Here is a 22222-nt window from a genome sequence, read left to right as displayed (position 1 = left end):
GGGCAGAACAAACACCTAGCTGTGGGAGGGTCACCCACCTGGGGGAGGGGCTACTGCCCTTTGTGATGTCATGAAGGGAACATCTCCAAACAGCCTGTTTGACCACACATTTTCTGAAAAGTGGAGCAGGCAGAAGACGGAGAGGATGGACTTTTCTCATCATTGGGGGGTTTGTAGACAGACTGGAGACACATTTTTAAGGGGATTTAGTGGAATATGTCACCTTTAAACAAACTTTCAAACAAAGAGAAATTTCTCCGAACAGGAGAGATCACGGAAAATTCAATTTAAAACGTTTAACAAAATACCAAAGACAACTGATCTGAAAGATGAAGTACGTGATTTATTCTATTTATTTGATTTGTTACAGACACATTGATTTTATTACATAAAGGTATAAAAAACTGCATTCAAAATATAAAACCTGTTTGTACTTTAAAGACATATATACCAACAGCCAGAAATATGAATATATGTTGTTTTTGTAAATGTAATTTAATAAATCGACAAAACAATTGATTGTTTCTTTCCTAACATTAAAACAACATAAAAATAATTTTAATAAATAAAAAAGACAGAATAGTAGTATTCAAAAAAGGAGTAGGAAGAAGTATAAACGTATACATTTCTACCCCATATTGCATTTCTTCTCTTAGTTTCCAGATTATTACCATCTTGACGATTATTTACAACACGTACAAATATTTACCCGGTTTGTTTGCCTCCTTAAAGGTATAACAATCCTAGTGTATCCCATCCTATTAATCACTCAATGATATAACATAATAAAAGCCGACCACTAATGTAATTTCTCCTCTTCCATTTACCCATCAAAGACAGATTCTTGGTGAAGTTTTTTTTAAATGAATAATATTTGTGCTCTATTTCAGCTCGTCAGCTCCAGCCCGTACACACAAACAACAATACAATTAAATACAAAAATAAAATCTCGAATCTTGAATGAAAAGGAGCAGAAAGAAGAGTAATCATATATAATCTGCCCCCCATTAATACACAAAACACATCATTCAAATATCAATATGTTTGAAAAATACCTCCAGTCATTGGTATGTTTGGGTAGATTTTAGCCCTTGTACACGTGTAGGCGGGTATTTCTGATATTTTTTTTTTTTTTTCTCTCAGCTTGAGAAAATCTTCATCCTGTAAAAAGTCTTTCTCGCTCCTGCTCACAGTTTGACACCTCAGGAGGGTCTCTCTTCAGGGCTGAGACACTTTGTGAACAACGTTCATATTTAAAAACAATCTAGTCTGAACTTTAAGGGGAAACTCTTAGAAAATCTCCTGATTCAGAATTTTCTCATTCAAAGCGACTCAGTACTTAGGAGGCTTCGTGAATTCGGCCCCTGGTGTTGTCATGATAAAAACAGCACCGCGTCAGGACTAAAGGAGGTCAGTGAGACCCTCAGTCAGTGAGGATGTCCCGGCCCCTGCACTCCTGTTTACGAGCCATGATCAGATTGTTACAGCGGCTGCTCCTCTCCTTCGATCTGAACCGAGTCCTCACGAACAGCTTATAATCCAGAACAAGCTCCTCGTGCACTTGGACAGCACTGCTGACCTCTTCTTCTTCATACAGGTGGAAGAAGTCCTTCAGGGTGGCAGTCAGGTCCTTTACAGGGTCCTGTTCCCGCTGTTTCACCCTCACCAGTGTCAACGCCTCCTCAGAGTGAAGACTTTGAACGATGGTGAGCATGCTGTGGTACTCTCTCGTTTCCTCGGGTTCGTTCTTCAAAAACTTTTTCAGTTTTTGTTTCGTCCTCAACATGTGGACCAGCCTGTGGACCAACGTTCCCTCGTAACACCTGGAGGACATCAGGGGGAAAAGATGGTAGATTTATCATCACAGGTGTCACTTAGCTGACGTCAGGAAGTGAAGTTTGCTGTGTCCTTGAACTCACCGTGCGATCTGTGGTTCAGGTAAGGGGAAGCCCAGCAGCTGGTTCAGGTGGACGCTCTGCCTCAGGCATCCCTGCCATTGGTTGAAGGAGTGGAGGACATCAGGGTCCAGAGGTAGTTTGAAGAGTTTCTTCTCTCTCTTCAGAGCTGAATCACAAACACACACTGAGGATTGAAAAGGGCTCTTTCTTGCATTGCTCCTTACATCTCCATAAATAATGAGACAACAAGCAGCAGATTCATTCTGAGAGTTAACATTATGTTGGGACTCATTAGGGTGGTTGTCTGAAAGGCAAACCACACTACTACTATTGCCAATATAATTATTCTGCTTATTATATCCTAAAATTTTGGCACGCTAAGTCTCCCACAACGTTTGCGCCACACAAACAGCAGCTTGGCCCCGAATAGTGCGCTATTACTTTGTGGAAACTTCCGGCACACGGTGTGAACACAAATAATTCGCCCCACATACAATGAATGGCAAAAATTCAAATCCTCGAGTGTAACTGCCAAAAACTTCAGTTTTGGAAACATATTTGTAAATCGCGATCCTGAAGTCATTGTTGCTCGCACATACAAACAAAATACATCAAAATAAAGCTCTGAGTGTCCTCTCACTCATAAAGCAAAAAGTAAAACAATAAAATGTTCCAGTCTCTCAGGGGAGACATTTGTTTGACAGTCACGCACTACATACACACACATCAGGCTCTCACTCTAACTGATGTCCAGAATTTCACAGTTTTCACTCATGTTTTAAAATCGCCCCTGTGGTCCCAGTCTGAATGTTAGATGAAAAATAAAATATATTAAAACGTGTGCCTATTTGTTCTGTCGCTCACAGTCCAAACGGATCAGTGATACCATGTTTAGTTTTTAAGATATTTGAGGTTTTGCGAGCAGTGGTAAGCCCATTCAAATACATTGATGGAATGTTCTGGCAGATCAAAGCTGAATGTCAACCAATCAGTGAGCAGCAGGTGTTCAGAGTTACAGTGATGACATCATCGTTTGAGTGGAACAGAGTTCTGTCGTAGCTGTTAGCTGACTACAGTTAAACACTCTTACTGCAATATAACACACAAACACAAACACAGACACAGACGGCAACCACCCTCACAATTTCTGCAGGAATTTCCTAGTTTATTACCTGCTCTTTGTCTCAGTGAGTCTCCATGACTTATTCCCAGCAGGAGCGCCTTCAGCAGAGTCTCGTCCGGTTTAGGCTCGGCTCTCTGCAGCCAGAAACAGGTAACTGCCACCAGGAGGCGTAGGTGAGGCTGCAGTCTTTCCAGAGAGGCCTCAGGTACCCCCAGAGCCTCCAGTAACACCTGCAGACGCACAGAGGGCTCCACCTGGGGACAAGAGGTCAAAGGTTAATGGGGAACAGTGTGGTTAAATTCAATGCTGTTGTTCATACCACATCTGTAAATTGAAAAGGAATTTGTTGTAACAAGGCTGTTTATTTTCCTTTTAAATTGTGCCACATTTAAAAGGAACATGCATGTGTGGGATAAGCAGCAGAGCTATGTATGTGGATTGAAAAACTTGCCAAATCTTCTCTTCCAATGCCAAACAACTTATTCCACTGTTGCTATTGACTCTTGTTTTGAGGTGATGACAATGCACAGGTCCTGCTACAGTGGTCAGTCTGATCTAACCTGGATAGGGCCCTTGCCATCGGGTCATTTCAAGCTGGTGTTCCACTCAACCAAGTTGATGCATTATTGGGAGTGAGCTCGAGGAACTACACAGTGGCAGAACCTCCTGGCCTGTTTGAGGGTCATGTCTGGCCGATGAAAACACAAGAACTACTAGTACTATTTCCAAACTGAGGCCAAGTTCCATATAACGGGATGTTAGAGACAGGCTGCCAAGTGAGCATCCCAAGAAGACGAAACCCCAACAAGACCGATTCCTAATCCTGTCAGCACTTAGGAACAGAAGGCAGTCTTCTCCAGATTTGCGGTCAAGGTTTGTGGAACTATATGACTGATAGAGATGGCTCTCTACTCAGACAATCTGGTATAGACTGCACATAGCCATTCTCTGGTATCATAGAGCTGCCAGGAGGCCTGCCGTGACTGCCCTTCACTGTTCCACCTGTTTGCACTTGTGTCAGCAACACGGTATGTTCAGTGATAAGTCCAGGTTCTGCCTACGGCAATTGGATTGCAGTATGCAGTAAGTGTGGGGAAGATGCAGAGAAAGCTATGCTGATTGCTGCACCGAAAAAATCTTGGTTTTTTTCAGTAAAACAAGACTTGTTATCATTGGAGGCAATCTCGATGCAGACAGATATCGAGACTTTGCAACCAGTGGCAATCCCATATTTCCACAATCCGGGACCTAACTCTGACTCTGTCCTCCAAGATAACAATGCTCGCCCCATAGACCAGGGTTTATCAGAGACTACCTCCAGAATTTGGGAGTGGACGGTATGGAATGACTTGCCTGCAGTCCTGTCCTTAAACACATTGAACACTTGTGGGATCAGCTTGGGCATGCTGTTCATTCCAGAGTGATCAACACAACCACATTGGCTGACTTGCGACAAATGCTGATAGATAGATAGATAGATAGATAGATAGATAGATAGATAGATAGATAGATAGATAGATAGATAGATAGATAGATAGATAGATAGATAGATAGATAGATAGATAGATAGATAGATAGATAGAGGAAGGAGGAGGTGCCAGACTGACACGCTACTGAGGCTCCTGTTTGTTAAATGAATACATTTTTAAAATGCCAGTATGTCTTGACTACCATCATCCAATACACTAAACAAAAGTCAACAGCAGATTAAGCTGTTTGGCATTGGCAGAGAAAATTTGGCAAATTTTTCAAAGGTGCAACCTGCTCGTGTCATGTCAGTGAAGAAAGAAAGAATTCTATGGTTGATAATAGTGAGAGCAACTCACACAGTCATGCAAGGAACAAATGTATGAAAGCTTCACCTTGTTCAGTGACTTGAGTTCCAGCCACTTAGGGACCCCACTGGCTGCAGGTTGTACTGGGAAGCTTTTTAGCTCAGGACCTTCCCTGTCATTCTCATACACTCGTAGCTTCTTTCCTCTGCCCAGCAGCAGCCTGTACATCACCTGGCGTATCGGCCTGGAGGTCAGGTGAGCACTGGGAAAGTCTGCCCTGTCCACCGGGCAGCTGAGGGCAATGCTATTCAGCAGTAGCACATCGAGGACGTCTGAAGTCAGCCGTGCCTGCATCACTGGCTTCAAGACCCAACTTGCCATCTCCTGGAGGACAGGACAAAACTACATTTAACCAGGTGTGTTCAAATGTTTTTTATATTATACTGAAAGGTCTGAGATGGTTAAGCGTTTTAGCAGACATTAAATACTATCTTTGTTCATCAATATTAAGATGAGAGTTCATCCTTTGACTGGTTTAACTTCCCAGAGTCCAAAGGAAGGACTTTGTCTCACTGACAGTCTGAGTCTAAGAAAAGGAAAATGCACCAAAACCTCTTCAATAAAAACATATTTAATTACCTCTTCTACTTCTGGGTATGGAGGGGCAACCCCATGAATGAAGAACCTCTTCAAGGAGCTTGGAGAAAACTGGTACTCCTCCATGCCTAGATTCAAGCCCTCCTTCACCTCTGCCTTTTTCTCCTCACTCAACTCTCCCAACAGTCCTAGTGCTGCCTCAAAGGCCTCCTCGGGTTGCTTGAACTTCTTCAGCCAGCAGAGCAGCCCCTTCAGGCGCTGTGGTGATTTCCAATTGACTGCTGGAGCGAACTCAGCCCAATTAATAGAAGCATTCATCCTGTCCAGCTTCACGTAATCATTTCCAGCCAAGGCAGCAAAGGCTGGCAGGAGCTGGGGCTCTATGCCAAAGACAATGCAGAAGCTGGAGGAGTAGTAGATCTTAGAAGGGATGTAGCTCTGTGAGTCAATCCTCTTCATCACCTCCCAATGGAAATGAGAAATGGGCAGCAGCCCCCCTGGGAGGTCAAAGATGAAGAAGTCGCTGTCGTTGGAGAGAATCGGGCACTTCCACTCCTTGGCCAGGGCAGCGATCTCCTGGTCAGCCTCTGCATAACACTGAGCCATTGGGACCTCCAGCCGGGCCAGGGTTTGCCTGAACACCAGACTGGCCATCTGTGGCAAGACCTTGCCTTCCTGAGACTTTTGATGGCCTTCATTGATCCCATTCACAGCCTGCATGGTTCCCTCCACCGCTTGATTGGCTTTCCTAATCCGATCCATTGCTCTTAATCTAACGGTTTCATCCTTCTTGGTAGTAAGATCAGCACCCCCGTCCAGCACCACGTACGGTGAGATGCCGCAGTCTTTGAGGGCCTTGACAAACCTCTCAACAAGCTCCTCAAACGCAGCATACTCCCCACCCCGAATTAGGTCCAGACCTGCAAAGAAAAAACAATGAATGAAACCACACATTTTAACGGACAAACATCATGTCTGTAAACATATTTAAGAAGTCATTTGGTTCACGTGGATGAGAGACAAGAACTCCCAGAATGCACAGCACCGCAGGTCGTTCCCACTGAAGCTACGGAGCTCTACAGACATTTACTACAACACATGCAGACTTTTCCTCAACTGATTCCAAGATTTCTTTCAGACGGAATTGGCATCTTAGAAATTCCTGGCAACAAACAGACTCTATGTCCATGGGACACTCTGTGTCCTTTGGCAAAAAGTTTGAGCACTGACACCACCAGTCTGACCCAGCTCGAGTTAGCCTGGACTCCTTGTCCTCACATCTGCCGACAAGCAGGTCTTGTGACAAACATCCGATTTCAGCTGAAGACTGTCATCGTTTCACATCCATATCGTTTGAAATTGAAAATACTTTTTCACATTCTCGGTTCTTCTCAGCTTTCTGCACAGAGCCTGTTAGCATAGCTTCCAAGCAATATGGCCGACTTTAAGTTTTGATTCTGGCAGTGAGGTCACGCCCACTGATCTGTGATATGTCTGAAGATTTAGTGGTTGAAAATAAGAGGAACTTGGGATGCAGTTTTCCCTCTCTAACCACAGCAACCTCCATGTTTACAGAAAACAAATATGGAGCCGTTCAGGGTAAAATGAGGGCCTGATGCACGACTATTCAATAATACTACCAAGTTTCTAATGATACAAACCTTCATGCAAATGGGGAAAGAAACCCTTTAAATGAAAAAAAGACATTAATATGGAACTTTAAATACATTTTTAGTGTTGGTTATTTGGTTTTTTGAAGCAGGCTTTAAGCATGTTAATGTCTGCTGTAAAAACAGGCTTTTTGAATTGGTGTGTATGTGACTTCCTGTGCTTCTACAGCCAGCCTCTAGTGGACACTCATGGAACTGCAGGATTTTGATACATATTGCACAATGGACAAATGGACTTTTTTTTTTATCTTTTAAGGAAAAAGCTCCAAATCACCGAAAAGCAAAAATAAACACATTTTAAATGAAACACAATGTTCCTTTATAGCAGCCGAAAATCCCCTGAGAAGTTGAGTCCTCACAAACAGACCTGATTTATATCAGGTTACAGCAACATCAGACCTTAGTCATGTTTATTTTTATCCATGCTGTGGTCACTATGCATAACACTGTGGACCAGACTGAAATTATTACAACTGTCCAACTGATTGCTGTGAAAGTTTGTTAATGCACTATTTATCCTCCATTGGACTGATGTTAGCCTCTGACTTTTCCTGTAGCGCCACCATGTGAATCATTTTGGTAGTTTGAGTGAAATATCTGAACAGTTCAGGGATATTTTTACTGTGTGTTGTTAGGGGCTTGTACACGTGCAATAATGCAATCACATTTATTATATGTTTATATAGCTGTCTCCAAATATCATCACTTTCAGTTAAACTAACAACAGCTGAGAGCCTCTTATCAATCCGCTACACCGCACAGACTAGTCATTTTGGTTAGCTACGTACCGAACTATGGATAACACCTATCGTTCATGAAATCAAAATGAGTCTTTTTATAAAGAACGCACCACCCATGCAGTGTCTGCTGAACGAAACATGAGCTAATCAGACCTATTTGGTTTTTGAACCAGGCTGTAAACATGTTGATTATAGCTGTAAAAGCAGGCTGCTTTATGGGTGTGTACGTGACTTTCTGTGTTTCTGCAGCCAGCCTCTAGTGGACACTCGAGGAAGTGCAGGGTTTTGCAAAAAGTAGGCTGCTCCCATAGTTTCATTCTTTTCATATCAATGTGGCATATTTTCTTTTGTTTGTACATTTAAATAAAGACTTTGCACATTCATTTCATGAGACAGGTTAATAGGAAACAAAGTCCCCGTAATCTAATCAGACCTATTTGGTTTTTGAAGCAGGCTGTAAACATGTTGATTTAAGCTGTAAAAGCAGGCTACTTAATGGGTGTGTTCAAATGTCTTTCTTTTTTGTGAAGAGAGAGAGAGAGAGAGAGAGAGAGAGAGAGAGAGAGAGAGAGAGAGAGAGAGAGAGAGAGAGAGAGAGAGAGAGAGAGAACTACAGGGGAGCCAGAGTCAGGAACTTTTCATTGGTCGGACATGAAACTAAAATTTTAATTGGTCATCTATCTGCTCTACAGTTTACAGCTCTGTTAATTTCAAACCATGAATTATTAACTAATCATAAACCATGTACCTTCAGTGTGAGATTTTAAAGGCCCTATCTGTTGACATTTCTTAAATCGTTTGAGATGTTGATGATATATAAATATTTAAAATACTGAACAACACAATTCATGAATAATGTGTGCTTTTGCTCACTTGATCAAATAGAAGTATTCTCTCAGCACTCCTCACTCAAACTGACTGCCAGCGTCCCTCCACTGACGTCACATGTTTATAATACACTGAATGTTGCAGAGAAATTATGCTAATTAGGACAAGAGGGCGGAGCTGGAGAGCATCTGCCTGTCTGAGGGTCTCCATCAATGGGCATCAGTCTCTGGATTTCATGCTCTGACAGTTTGTGCACGAGCCCAAAAACGCTTCAAAGACTTTTTCATATTTAGCTTCTTAACTTTGCACTAAATTGATGCATTTTTCTCCCGGAGTCCCAGTCCAGCGTCAATGTACATTTATAGGGAGTTTTTATGGAGGAATTATGAAGCTTTGCATTCTTTAACAACAAATGTTAGACTCAAATAAACTCCCAATACACTGACGTCATCCAGGTAAGCGCTGTTAGACATTACACGTTATGTAACAGATATAAGAGGTAAACAAAGCTTTAAATGAAAAATAAATGAAACATTTAAATGATTTATAAGAAGTCTGCAGACTGGCTGATTGGTCAAACGTAAAGGTAAAGTATATTAGCTGCCCTGTAGACTTATAAAGTATAGAATAATAAACTGCAATGACAGCTTTTTATTTTATTCACCTGAGTCGAAGTAGAGCAGGTAAAGGAAGTTGCAGCCGTCGATCACCAGCCGACTCTTCTTGAACTCGACGTCCCGGTAGACCTTCGGGTCGGTCCCTATCAAAGTGGTCAGGCCTTGAACCCCATCCTGGGTCTGTTCTGTTTTTGACGCTCCGCTGTCAGCTGCGCTCTTTATACCGACTCGCGCCCTGTTTCCTTAAGTTTCACTTTCCTGACATCACACTGACGTGACTGTCAGCATCAGCAGCTGCAATCAGCCCGCAACATGTCCCAACTATTCCAACCTTCACAACTTCGTAACCTTCCCATCATGTCCTCTAAATTAGAGGTTCTCAACTGGTGGGTCGGGACCAGAAGTGGACTGTGGAGTCTTTTTCAGGGGGTCCTGAGTGCCCATCAAGAAGACCATGAAGCACCTCAAAAAATGTTGTTTTGTTTAATTGATAGGAGAGCAACTGTTCTGGATCTCTTTTGTAAGACGACACTCATTATACATGTGTAATGGACTGTTGTGACTGCGCGCGTGCGTGCGTGTTTCAGTCTTCACGCGCGCGCAGTCACTCATGTCATTCTTATCTGTTCCCAAAGTGCATCTTGAAACGGGGGAGAGCAGTTTCAGGTTCGCTGCTGCTGCAGGAGGATCTGTGTGTGTGTGTGTGTGGGGGGGGGGGGGGGGGGGGGGGGGGGGGCGTGCAGAGCTCGAGGTGACGCCCCCTGGTGGAGTCTAGATTCACAGATAGTGACAGACGGTGTTTGTGGTTAGTTAGTATAAATATTATTTCCTTGTGCTGTCAATGAATTACTTGGTTACATGTAATCAAAATGGAAAACCGAAAAGTTTGTTAATCTGCAGTTGCAGCCTGATGTACAATGTTGACCTGTCTAAAGAAGTATGTGGAAAAAACCCCACTTTAGTCGACAAATAAGAAGAGACGAGTGATGACTAAAAGTCAGCGTGCAGTTTGATGACATTCCTCTGGTGTTGATGTTGACAGCATAAAGCCGCAGTGAGTCACGCTCTGACTGGGGAAACGAAAGTGAAACTTAAAGGAGCTGCAGAGGAGAAGCATGAAACTGCAACTTAAACAAACACTGAAAATAAAACTGTTAAGGAGCTCCTCACCAGGCAGAGTCCTGCAACACTTCAACAGTTTTACAGCCGAGTGAAAGTCCAGTTTTATTATCAAAGACAACGAAACAAGAAACAGTTTATCTGGTGGGAAAAAAATCAAGGAGTGGAAACAGATTTTTTTTTTTTTCCAGTTTAGCCCAATGCTCAACAATATGAAAAAATCAGATCAGAGAAAAACTGACCATGATAATCAGTGACCAATCAGTGATCAGTCTCTGCATTGAAAATATAAAACCTGTTTGTACTTTAAAGGCACAGACATAAACAGCCAGAAATATGAGTATATATATTTTTGTAAATTAATTCATGGACCAAACACATTTCAAATCTTCATGTTCATGCGTCTTTGCAGGTCAGGTCCTTTATAGGCTTCAGTTCCTCACTCGCATGACGCCTCCTCAGAGTGAAGACTTATTTGAATGATCATGCTGTGGTACTCTCTCGTTTCCTCGGGTTTGCTCTTGAAAAACTTTTTCAGTTTTTGTTTCGTCCTCAACATGTGGACCAGCCTGTGGACCAACGTTCCCTCGTAACACCTGGAGGACATCAGAGGGGAAAAGATGGTAGATTTATCATCACAGGTGTCACTTAGCTGACGTCAGGAAGTGAAGTTTGCTGTGTCCTTGAACTCACCGTGCGATCTGTGGTTCAGGTAAGGGGAAGCCCAGCAGCTGGTTCAGGTGGACGCTCTGCCTCAGGCATCCCTGCCATTGGTTGAAGGAGTGGAGGACATCAGGGTCCAGAGGTAGTTTGAAGAGTTTCTTCTCTCTCTTCAGAGCTGAATCACAAACACACCCTGAGGATTGAAAAGTGCTCTTTCTTGCATTGCTCCTTACATCTCCATAAATAATGAGACAATAAGCAGCTGATTCATCCTGAGAGTTAACATTATGTTGGGACTCATTTATTACCTGCTCTTTGTCTCAGTGAGTCTCCATGACTTATTCCCAGCAGGAGCGCCTTCAGCAGAGTCTCGTCCGGTTTAGGCTCGGCTCTCTGCAGCCAGAAACAGGTAACTGCCACCAGGAGACGCAGGTGAGGCTGCAGTCTTTCCAGAGAGGCCTCAGGTACCCCCAGAGCCTCCAGTAACACCTGCAGACGCACAGAGGGCTCCACCTGGGGACAAGAGGTCAAAGGTTAATGGGGAACAGCGTGGTTAAATTCAATACTACTTTGTTTAAAGCACACCAGATTGAAACAGAATATATTTAAATAAACCGGCTGCATTCTGTTTCCTGTTCTCCAGGATGTTTTTCTCCACTCTTTAGTTCATAGTGTGATTCTGCTCAACTGCACGGAGCATTGATAGAAAGACACAGATTCTTGTAATAGTGTGGACTCTACTGCCCCCTCATGATGGAGAGAGAGAGAGAGAGATGAAGAGTTTTTGAGTTACTTTTAATGTTTCCTGTTAATTAGATATGTACATTACAGAAAATATAATGCAGCCATTTGATTACATGGATTAATCTCGAGTTATTCAGGAGATTTCCATAAATGTGAAGGGGTTTTACATACGTATTTAATCTACCAGCATAAATCTCTTCTCTATGAATCTGGGCTGATAATCAGTATCAGTGTAACAGACTTAAATCACTCTTCTTTGAGTAACCAGTTATTGTAAAGTGTTATTTTATTTTTGCAATTTTTGATTTCAACGGGTCTTTTATTTTGGTAATCACTGGGCGGAAGTGAACGTTCTATCTAAAAATGCATGACTTGATGTAAACAGGGGAAACAGATATGCAGAGCAGAGAACGAGAGAGGGACACTATCTTATTGTGTAAATTAAGCGCCTCGCTGGAAGGGGAACAAGGTATTTCTATGGTTTAATTGTTTAATTGTGCATTGCTTATATGGTCATGCTAAATTTAAGTTCTTTTCATTGTGGTCACGCTAGCTTTTTGGCGCCTTAGCATTGTTTTATTTACCTGTGTTTGAAAGAGCTAATTGTATGCTATTCATTATTTAGCTCTTACGTTGTTTCATGGAGAAACTAGATTTATGCTCACAATAAGGACTAAAGCTGAACATAAATAAAGACTCTAAAACATCCGTAAGCTTCACCATTGTCTGGCTGGGGTTCGCTACAATCAGACTAGATCAAGTGATTTGCTAAAGTTGAGGGTCCATCAGTTAGCACCATCATTGGGAAAACATAATTTACTTTTAGTGCTGCACACACCTGGAACACACTTACAAAACACATTCAAACTCAATACAATGGTTACTATGGTAACCACCTGTGCTCACGAGTGTAAACTATGATGCCTGCTGTGCCACTTATTCTTCTGGTCTTATAATCCGTGTATTTTGTCTTTGGTGTGTTCGTCAATAATTTCTGGAGAATATTTGATGGTAAAATGTAAATTTTCAGGAGTGAAGATGTAAAAAAAACAGCTTTAGTAAAGTTTGGCATTAGATGGGAGGTAAAAGTTGGGTAGCATCTGCTCGTGTCATGTCAGTGAAGAAAGAATTCTATGGGTGATAATAGTGAGAGCACTCAACACAGTGACGCAAGGAACAAACGTCTGAAAGCTTCACCTGGTTCAGTGACTTGAGGTCCAGGTCTTCAGGGACCCCGCTGGCAGCAGGTTGGACTTGGAAGGTTTTCAGCTCGAAGCCTTCTCTGTCATGCTCCTCCACTAGAGTCTCTCCTCCGCCCAGCAGCAGCCTGTACATCACCTGGCGTATCGGCCTGGATGTCAGGTGAGCACTGGGAAAGTCTGCCCTGCCCACCGGGCAGCTGAGGTTAATACTTTTGCGCATTAGCACATGGAAGACGTTTGAATTCAGCCGTGCCTGCATCAACGGCTGCAAGACCCAACCTGCCATCTTCTGGAGGACAGGACAAAATGTTCTTCATGTTATGCTGAAAGGTCTGAGATGGTTGAGTGTTTGTGTCATACATTTTAGCAGACTTTAAATACTATCTTTGTTATTAATATTCAGATGAGAGTTCATCCTTTAACTGGTTTAATTTCCCAGAGTCCAAAGGAAGAACTTCGTCTCACTGACAGTCTGAGCCTAAGAAAATGAATCAATAATATATTTAATTACCTCTTCCACTTCTGGGTATGGAGGGGCAACCCCATCAGTGAAGAACCTGTTCAAGGAGCCTGGAGGAAACTGGTACGCCTCCATGCCTAGATTCAAGCCCTTCTTCACCTCTGCCTTTTTCTCCTCACTCAACTTTCTCAACAGTCCTAGTGCTGCCTCAAAGGCCTCCTCGGGTTGCTTGAACTTCTTCAGCCAGCAGAGCAGCCCCTTCAGGCGCTGTGGTGATTTCCCATTGACTGCTGGAGCGAACTGAGCCCAATTAATAGAAGCATTCATCGTGTCCAGCTTCACGTAATCATTTCCAGCCAAGGCAGCAAAGGCTGGCAGGAGCTGGGGCTCTATGTCAAAGACAATGCAGAAGCTGGAGGAGTAGTAGATCTTAGAAGGGATGTAGCTCCGTGAGTCAATCCTCTTCATCTCCTCCCAATGGAAATGAGAAATGGGCAGCAGCCCCCCTGGGAGGTCAAAGATGAAGAAGTCGCTGTCGTTGGTGAGAATCGGGCACTTCCACTCCGTGGCCAGGGCAGCAATCTCCTGGTCAGCATTTCCATAACACTGAGCCATCGGGACCTCCAGCCGGGCCAGGGTTTGCATGAACACCAGACTGGCCATCTGTGGCAAGACCTTGCCCTCCTGAGATTTTTGATGGCCTTCATTGATCCCATTCACAGCCTGCATGGTTTTCTCCACTGCTTGATGGGCTTTCTTAATCCGATCCATTGCTCTTGATCTAGTGGTTTCATACTTCTTGCCATCAAGATTTGTGCACCCATCCAGCACCACGTACGGTGAGATGCCGCATTCTTTGAGGGTTTTGACAAACCTCTCAACAATCTCCTCAAACGCAGCATACTCCCCACCCCGAATAAAGTCCAGACCTGCAATCAAAGAAAGAATAAACAAATGAAACTTCACATTTCAACGGACAAACATCAAGCCTGTAAACGTCTTTAAAAACTCATTAAAGCGAGTCTAACATGTTCGCGGTCCAGGATCGTTTCATACATAAAATGTGTGCAGCAGCTCGTTGCGCTTCCTGTAATAAAGTTGATCAACTGAACACAGTGTGCTGCTGCCTCACTGCTCCACAACTTCAGGGATTCTTCAACAAGCCAACTAATACAGACAAGGCATCAAGCCTCAGCCAGGAGGCATCCGGACCAGATGCCCGAACCACCTCAACTGACTCCTCTCGATGTGAAGGAGTAACGGCTCTACTCCGAGCTCCTCCCTGGTAACCGAGCTCCTCACCCTATCTCTAAGGGTGCGCCCAGCCACCCTACGGAGGAAGCCAATTTTGGATGCTTGTATCTGTGATCTCGTTCTTTTGATCATTACCAGAAGCTCATGACCATAGGTGAGGGTAGGAACGAAGATCGACCGGTAAATCGAGAGCTTCGCCTTTCAGCTTAGCTCCTTCTTCACTACGACGGACCGATACAGCGACCGCATGATTGCAGATGCCGCACCGATCTGTCTGTGAATCTCACGCTCCATAAGATGAGCGTGATTAAGACCCCAAGATACTTGAACTCCTCCACCTGGGGCAAGGACTCCCCACCGACCCGAAGAGGGCAAGCCACCTTTTTCTGGTCGAGAACCATGGCCTCAGATTTAGAGGTGCTGATCCTCATCCCAGTCGCCTCACTCTCGGTAGCGAACCGCCCCAGTGCGCGCTGTAGATCCGGGTTCGATGGAGCCAACAAGACCACATTACCCACAAAAAGCAGAGACAAGATCCTGCGGTCCCCAAACCAGACCCCCCCGGCCCCTGGCTGCGCCTAGAAATTCTGTCCATATAAGTAATAAACAGAACCGGTGACTAAGGGCAGCCCTGCCGGAGGCCAACGCGCACCAGGAACAGGTCCGACTTACTGCCGGCAATGCAAACCAGACTCCTGCTTCAGTTGTACAAGGACCAAACCGCCCTATGCAAAGGGCCCCGAACCCCATACTCTTGGAGCACCCCCCCCCAGGGCGTCACGAGGGACACGGTCGAATGCTTTCTCCAGATCCACAAAGCATGTGTGAACTGGTTGGGCGAACTCCCACGAACCCTTGAGCACCCACTGGAGAGTGTAGAGCTGGTCCAGTGTTCCACGGCCAGGACGAAAACCGCATTGTTCCTCTTGGATCCGAGGTTCAACTAACAGCCGGATCCTCCTCTCTAGTACCCTGGAATAGACTTTCCCAGGGAGGCTGAGGAGTGTGATTCGCCAGTAGTTGGAACACACCCTCCAATCCACCTTCTTGAAAAGAGGGACCACTACCCCAGTCTGCCAGTCCAGAGGCACTGTCCCCGACCTCCACGAGATGTTACAGAAGTATTCCTTCCACCGCCCGACTACATCCCCAGTTGAGGTCAGCAGCTCCCCACCTCCACTGTAGACAGTGTTTGTGGAGCACTGCTTCCCCCTCCTAAGGCTACGGACGTTTACCAAAATTTCATAGAGGCCATCTGAAAGTCCTCCTCCATGGCCTCCCCAAACTCCTCCCAGGCCTGAGTTTTTGCCTCCCCGACCACCCGGGCTGCGGAATGCCTGGCCTGCCGGTACCCGTCAGCTGCCTCAGGAGTCCTATGAGCTTGCAATGCCCGATAGGACTCCTTCTTCAGCTTGACGGCCTCCCTTACTTTCGGTGTCCAACACCAGGTTCGGGGATTGCCGCCACGACAGGCACCAGAGACCCTGCAACCACTGCCCAGAGCAGCCGCTTCGACAATGGAGGTAGAGAACATGGCCCACTTGGACTCAATGTCCCCAGCCTCCCCCGGGATCTGTGAAAAGATCGTCCAGAGGTGGGAGTTGAAGACCTTGCGAACAGAGGGTTCAGCCAGACGTTCCCAGCAGCCCCACTACGCGTTGGGCCTGCCGAGTCTGTCCGGCTTCCTCCCCTGCCAGCGCATCCAACTCACCACCAGGTGGTGATCAGTTGACAGCTCAGCCCGTCTCTTCATAGCCGGAGGTCAGATGACACGACCACAAAGTCTATCATCGACCTCCAGCCCAGGGAGTCCTGGTGCCACGTGCACTTATGGACATCCCTGTGCTCGAACATGGTGTTCGCTATGGATAAACTGTGACTGGCACAGAAGTCTAATAACAAAACACCGCTCTGGTTCAGATCAGGGAGGACGTTCATCCCAATCACCCCCCTCCAGATCTCACTGTCGTTGCCCACATGAGCATTGAAGTCCCCCAGTAGAACAATGGAGTCCCCAGTCGGAGCACCCCTCCCAGGGAAGAAGGCCGGGTACTCCGCACTGCCGTTCGGGCCATAGGCCGAGACGACAGTGAGAGACCTGTCCCTGACCCTCTCGATCACCGGAGTGAACTCCAACACCTGGCGACTGAGCTGTGGGGCTATGAGCATGCCCACACCAGCCCGCCGCCAAGCAGTGCATGGAGGTGAGCCCAACTATATCTAGCCGGTACCTCTCGACCTCCTGCACAAGCTCAGGCTCCTCCCCCCCCAGTGAGGTGACATTCCATGTCCCAAACGCCAGAAGCTGCATCTGGGGATCGGGTCGTCGAAGCCCCCGCTGTCGACTGCCGCCCGATCCACATTGCGCCCGACCCCTACAGCTTCCTCTGTGGGTGGTGGGTCCACAGGAGGACGGGCCCACGTCGTCTTTTCGGGCTGAGCCCGGCCGGGCCCCACGGGCAAAGGCCCGGCCACCAGGCGCTCTCCTGCAGGCCCTAACCCCAGGCCTGGCTCCAGGGTGGGGCCCCGGTACTAGTTGTAGCATCCTTCATTGGGGTTTATGAACTGCTTTTAGTCTGACCCGTCACCTAGGACCTGCTTGCCTTGGGTGGCACTGCTGGGGGCATAAAGCCCCCGACAACATAGCTCCTAGGGTCATTCGGGTGCTCAAACTCCCCCACCATGATAAGGTAGCAGTTCAGGGGGGAGAACTGGAACATTAAATAGGTTGGGTTTATTTTGTTTTTTTTACTTGAAAATACAATCAAAACTAAAAATGTATTTAACTGGAACGTTAAATACATTTTTAGTTTTGACTGTATTGCCAAGTAAAAAAAAGATATGAATAAACAAAGCCTGAGTGAGATCAACCGTCTGTTCCTGCAGGGGGCGCTGGAGTCCCATCGATAGTGGTCTCTTTGCTGGAAATACTTTCTCAGTCTAACTTTCCGTCAACCTAACGACAGGCTGAGAGCAGAAGCTGAGGCTCGTGTAGCAACCAATAAGGTAACAACAGCCTATCATGTAATCAAGTTTATGATCCAATAACGTACTAACAATTTGTTTGATATTAGAGGAGAAGATTTGGCAAAGTTTTGATGGGCGCAACCCACATACTCCGCTCTGCTGCTCATCTCACAAATGCGCGTCTTTTACTAAAGTGGTACAATTTAAAAGAGAAATAGAGAGGTTTTCTAAGAGTACAAGATTTATTGCCACGAAGATTTGTTACAATAAAGACATTATTTACCAAATACAAAAGTCTTTGTTGTGTGATGTTTTTTATCGACAGCTTCCAGAGGGATTTTACTGGGGAACTGAAAAGATCAAATGTGTTCATCAAATGAAACAGAAAACCTCATTGACTTTTGGATCTATCCAACAACTCTTGATCTAGTGTCCTTTTTAGATTCCTCAAAGTCCCAAAACTCTGGGAGTAAGTTACACTTTGTATTCCATGGGGGAGAATTGGGTCTCAGCTCTCAATGCATTGGTTTTCTGTACTCACTCCTGTGGGGGCGCTTTAGTCTACAGATAGATCTTCTCCATGGATTCTTAGTCAATGCCTCTAGCTCTTGTACAATGTAGTTGACAGCACGCACAAGTTTGGGACAGTTACCTAGTTTTTCTAAAGCTTCTACAAAATAGCTTCCAATAACTCTCGGGTCATTGCTGGAGATTCCATCTGCACACCCGTTAAGACAATACGCCAAAAGGAGAAATACTGCCTCCTGGATCAGTTTGAGCCAATATGATTGAAACATCCATCTGTACCCATGGATTTACCCAGGACCCTGCAGTTGTTCCTGAATGAAGTCTATTACATGACCTAAATCTGCGTCATCATTCTGTCGGCTGAGCCTGCCGTCTTTCAGTATGTGGAGCAAATGATTCCTGCTAATTACAGTACTGTGTCTGCACACAAGAGCAGCCAGAATGTCACTGTACCACATTCTGGTTGAAGTCAAACTTGATTTGTTGAGTCATTACCACAAGGCTTTACCGATGCAAATTAATTAAAAATTATATTGTGCCTTTTTTTTTTTTTTGCCTTTTGGGACTTCAGGAGCTCTGTAATTTCGCTCTTTCCAGCCACCATATTAATTGCATTAGCAACAGCATTGAAAAAGCTGCTTGTGTTGTCATTAAAACACTGAGGGGGAAACTTGCTGTCTTACTGAGAGCACTGTTCATTTATATCAGGAAGTTTTTATGGAGGAATTATGAAGCTTTTTATTCTTTAACAACAAATATTAGACTCAAATAAACTCCCAATTTAAGACTGAATTACACTGACGTCATCCAGTTAAGCGCTGTTAGACATTACACGTTATGTAACAGATATAAGAGGTAAACAAAGCTTTAAATGAAAAACAAATGAAACATTTAAATGATTTATAAGAAGTCTGCAGACTGGCTGGTTGGTCAAACGTAAAGGTAAAGTATATTAGCTGCCCTGTAGACTCATAAAGTATAGAATAATAAACTGTGATGAGAGCTTTTTATTTTATTCACCTGAGTCGAAGTAGAGCAGGTAAAGGAAGTTGAAGCCGTCGATCACCAGCCGACTCTTCTTGAACTCGATGTCCTGGTAGACCTTCGGGTCGGTCTCTATCAAAGCGGTCAGGCCTTGAACCCCCATCCTGGGTCTGTTCTGTTTTTGACGCTCCGCTGTCAGCTGCGCTCTTTATACCGACTCTGTTTCCTTAAGTTTCACTTTCCTTCAACAGTCACATCACACTGACGTGACTGTCAGCATCAGCAGCTGCACCCAGTGGGACAAGTCATGAACACAAACACATGCTATTTTGAAAACATTAAGTGTCTTTAAATGTCTTGGATTCAATTTAAATTCATATCAGATCAGATCCCACCATGACTCTGTTTTTGAATGAATTGCAGCAGAATCAGATCATTGCTTACATATTCAAATCACATCAGATGTCTTCTGAAGGACGGATGCTCATCACTACACAAGCTGCCAAAGTGTTCTGAATGAGTTTGCTGTTTCAAGACTTTTTTCAGTAAATATTTTGAACTATATGGTAAAATGTTATGAAACTGTGAAAAGAACAAGGCGACTTAAAACACTTAGCAATACTTCAGTGAACACAGGCGGATTTCATTAGAAATAATCAAATACTTGAATAAGGTGTTAAGTTTATCTTACTTGTATCTATTATTTTAATCAACATCATAAAAAAGGCTCATAGGGCCGAAGCATAAATCTGAAGGTAAACAAGTTCAACCTGAAACATGATAGTAATCATTTGACACCTGACGCAGGAAATAAAAGAAGCATTGGGCACACCTGTCCTTTAAAAACAAAGAGCAGCAGTAAAGAACACACCGGACGACATTCCTCCCTGATGATCAGCCTCTCACATCTCTGTTAATACAGAAATAAAACAATCTCATGTTGGATTAAGAAAGTTCCTTCAAGGCAAGTTTATTTATGTAGCGCTGATCAGACACAAGGCAATTCCCAGTGTTTCCCAGACATGAACACAGAAATACATAGACTTAGACTGAACTTTATTGATCCTTTTGGGATGACTCCCTCAAGGAAATTTAGGTTCCAGCAGCAGATACAATAAAAATAAAAATGTAGCAGGTAACGAAACAAAAAGTAACAATGTAAAAAAAATATAGCATAAATAATAGAACACTCTTCTGTTGGAAAAAGTATACAAAAAATATGCATGGAAAAAGCAAAATATACAAAAAAAGGCAGTGATTATTGTTGGGATTATTGCACTTGGTTGAGATTATTATTGCTCATACAAGTGAAAGTGTCCATGTGTTATTGCACAGTGAGGGTAGAAGGAAAGACGCTCCAACTCCTACCCCTCTGTCCCGTGTGCTCTGGTCCTTCCTCTAAGTGAGGAGGTGTAGAGCGTGATGGCATGATGGACAAAGGAGTTTTTGAGTCTGCTGCACTTGGGAAGGAGCAGCCTCTCACTGAACCGGCTCCTCTGGTTACTGATGACGGTGTGCAGAGGGTGGCTGGCATTGTCCATAATATCCAGCAGTTTGTCCAGTGTCCTCTTCTCTGCCACCGTCACCAGAGAGTCCAGCTTCATGCCGACCACAGAGCCGGCCCGCCTGATCAGTTTGTCCAGTCTGGATGTGTGCTGTTTGGATATGCTGCCCCCAGCAGCATACCACGGTGTAAAAAAGCACGCTGGAAACCATGGACTGGTAAAACATCCCCAGCAACTTGCTGCAGATGTTAAAGGACCGCAGTCTCCTTAGGAAGTACATCCTGCTTTGTGTCTTCCCATACAGGTGGTTGGTGTGTGTTGTCCAGTCCAGTTTATTGTCTAGACACAGCCCGAGGTATTTGTAGGAGTCCACAGCCTCCACTTCAGCTCCCTCTAACAGAAGAGGTTGCATCCTCTGTCTGGACCTCCCAAAGTCAATGACCAGCTCCTTGGTCTTAGAGGTGTTGAGCTGTAGCTGGTTCGTGTGGCACCATGCAGCAAAGTCCCCCACCAGTGTCCAGTACTCCTCCTCCCTGCCATCCCTGATACACCCGACAATGGCTGTGTCGTCAGCGTACTTCTGTATGTGACACAGCTCAGAGTTGTAGCAGAAGTCCGAGGTGTACAGGGTGAAGAGAACAGGGGCCAGCACTGTGCCCTGGGGGGCTCCAGTGCTGCTGACCACAGTGTCAGACGTGATGTCCATCAGCCTGATGTACTGAGGCCTGCACGTGAGGTAGTCAGAGATCCAGTTCACTAGGTGGGGGTCCTCTCCCATCCCACTCAGTTTGTCCCGGAGCAGGGGGGGCTGGATAGTGTTGAAAGCACTGGAGAAGTCCAAAAAGAGGATGCTTACTGTGCCGCTTCCCTTATCCAGATGGGAGTGGGCTCGATTGAGCAGGTACAGGATGGCATCCTCCACACCAACACCTGGCTGGTACGCGAAATGCAGGCAGTCCTGGGCGTGTTGTACCTGGGGTCTGAGTAGGCTGAGGAAGAGTCGCTCCAGCGTCTTCATTAGGTGTGAAGTGAGTGCCACCGGTCGGAAGTCATTCAGCTCGCTGGGCCGGTTCTTCTTTGGAACCGGAACAATGCATGATGTCTTCCATAGGGTGGGCACTCTCCCTAGCTGCAGGCTAAGGTTGAAGAGCCGTTGTAGTGGTTCCCCCAGTTCAGCAGCGCAGGTCTTCAGTAGCCTTGGACACACTTTGTCCGGACCTGCCGCTTTCCTGGGTTGGAGCTTCCTCAGCTGTCCTTTAACCTGGTCTGTGGTAAGATGGGGCGGAGATTGTGTTGAGGAGGGGGGTGTTGTGGTTTCCGGGGGGAGGTGTGCAGAGGGAAGGAGGAGAGATGGCTGCGGTGAGGGTGGGAGGGGGGGGGCAGGGACTGGTCGAACCGGAACCGGATTAAAACGGATCTTGAGGAAAGAGTGCAACAGAAATTAAGAAAACAGAGCGAAAGAAAGATGTACATCATGTAAAAGTACTTGATGACTTTTAAAAACTATTAATTAGTTGTTGTGAGGCAGAAAGTATATTTGTAATGTAA

General features: G+C 45.0%; 3 protein-coding genes across 5 annotated transcripts in view; 1 reads left to right on the top strand and 2 right to left on the bottom strand.

Annotated features, from left to right (window-relative positions):
• The window catches only part of atp2c1 (ATPase secretory pathway Ca2+ transporting 1), a 271948-nt gene that overhangs the window by 189394 nt on the left and 60332 nt on the right, over nt 1-22222 (top strand). The gene's annotated exons all lie outside the window — the stretch shown is intronic.
• Nucleotides 1113-19336, bottom strand: LOC306824075 (single-strand DNA endonuclease ASTE1-like). Its single transcript, XM_079344036.1, has 7 exons — nt 19288-19336; nt 9296-9377; nt 5436-6313; nt 4884-5180; nt 3071-3275; nt 1920-2064; nt 1113-1823 (listed from the first exon to the last, which is right to left on the bottom strand). Exons 1-7 carry the CDS (start codon nt 19330-19332, stop codon nt 1424-1426), a joined length of 2052 nt encoding a protein of 683 aa, XP_079200162.1. The 5' UTR covers nt 19333-19336; the 3' UTR covers nt 1113-1423.
• Nucleotides 10807-14984, bottom strand: LOC306823260 (single-strand DNA endonuclease ASTE1-like; the record flags this gene model as incomplete). The annotated part of the gene is made up of 6 exons (XM_079342716.1): nt 10807-10963; nt 11061-11197; nt 11388-11543; nt 12972-13265; nt 13488-14365; nt 14978-14984. 6 exons carry the CDS (start codon nt 14982-14984, stop codon nt 10807-10809), a joined length of 1629 nt encoding a protein of 542 aa, XP_079198842.1.

The sequence above is a fragment of the Symphodus melops genome, assembly GCF_947650265.1.
Source record: "Symphodus melops genome assembly, chromosome: 5".
Taxonomy (NCBI): domain Eukaryota; kingdom Metazoa; phylum Chordata; class Actinopteri; order Labriformes; family Labridae; genus Symphodus; species Symphodus melops.
The sequence above is the reverse complement of the archived record's forward strand: the minus strand, read 5'-3'. Positions and strand labels throughout refer to the sequence as shown.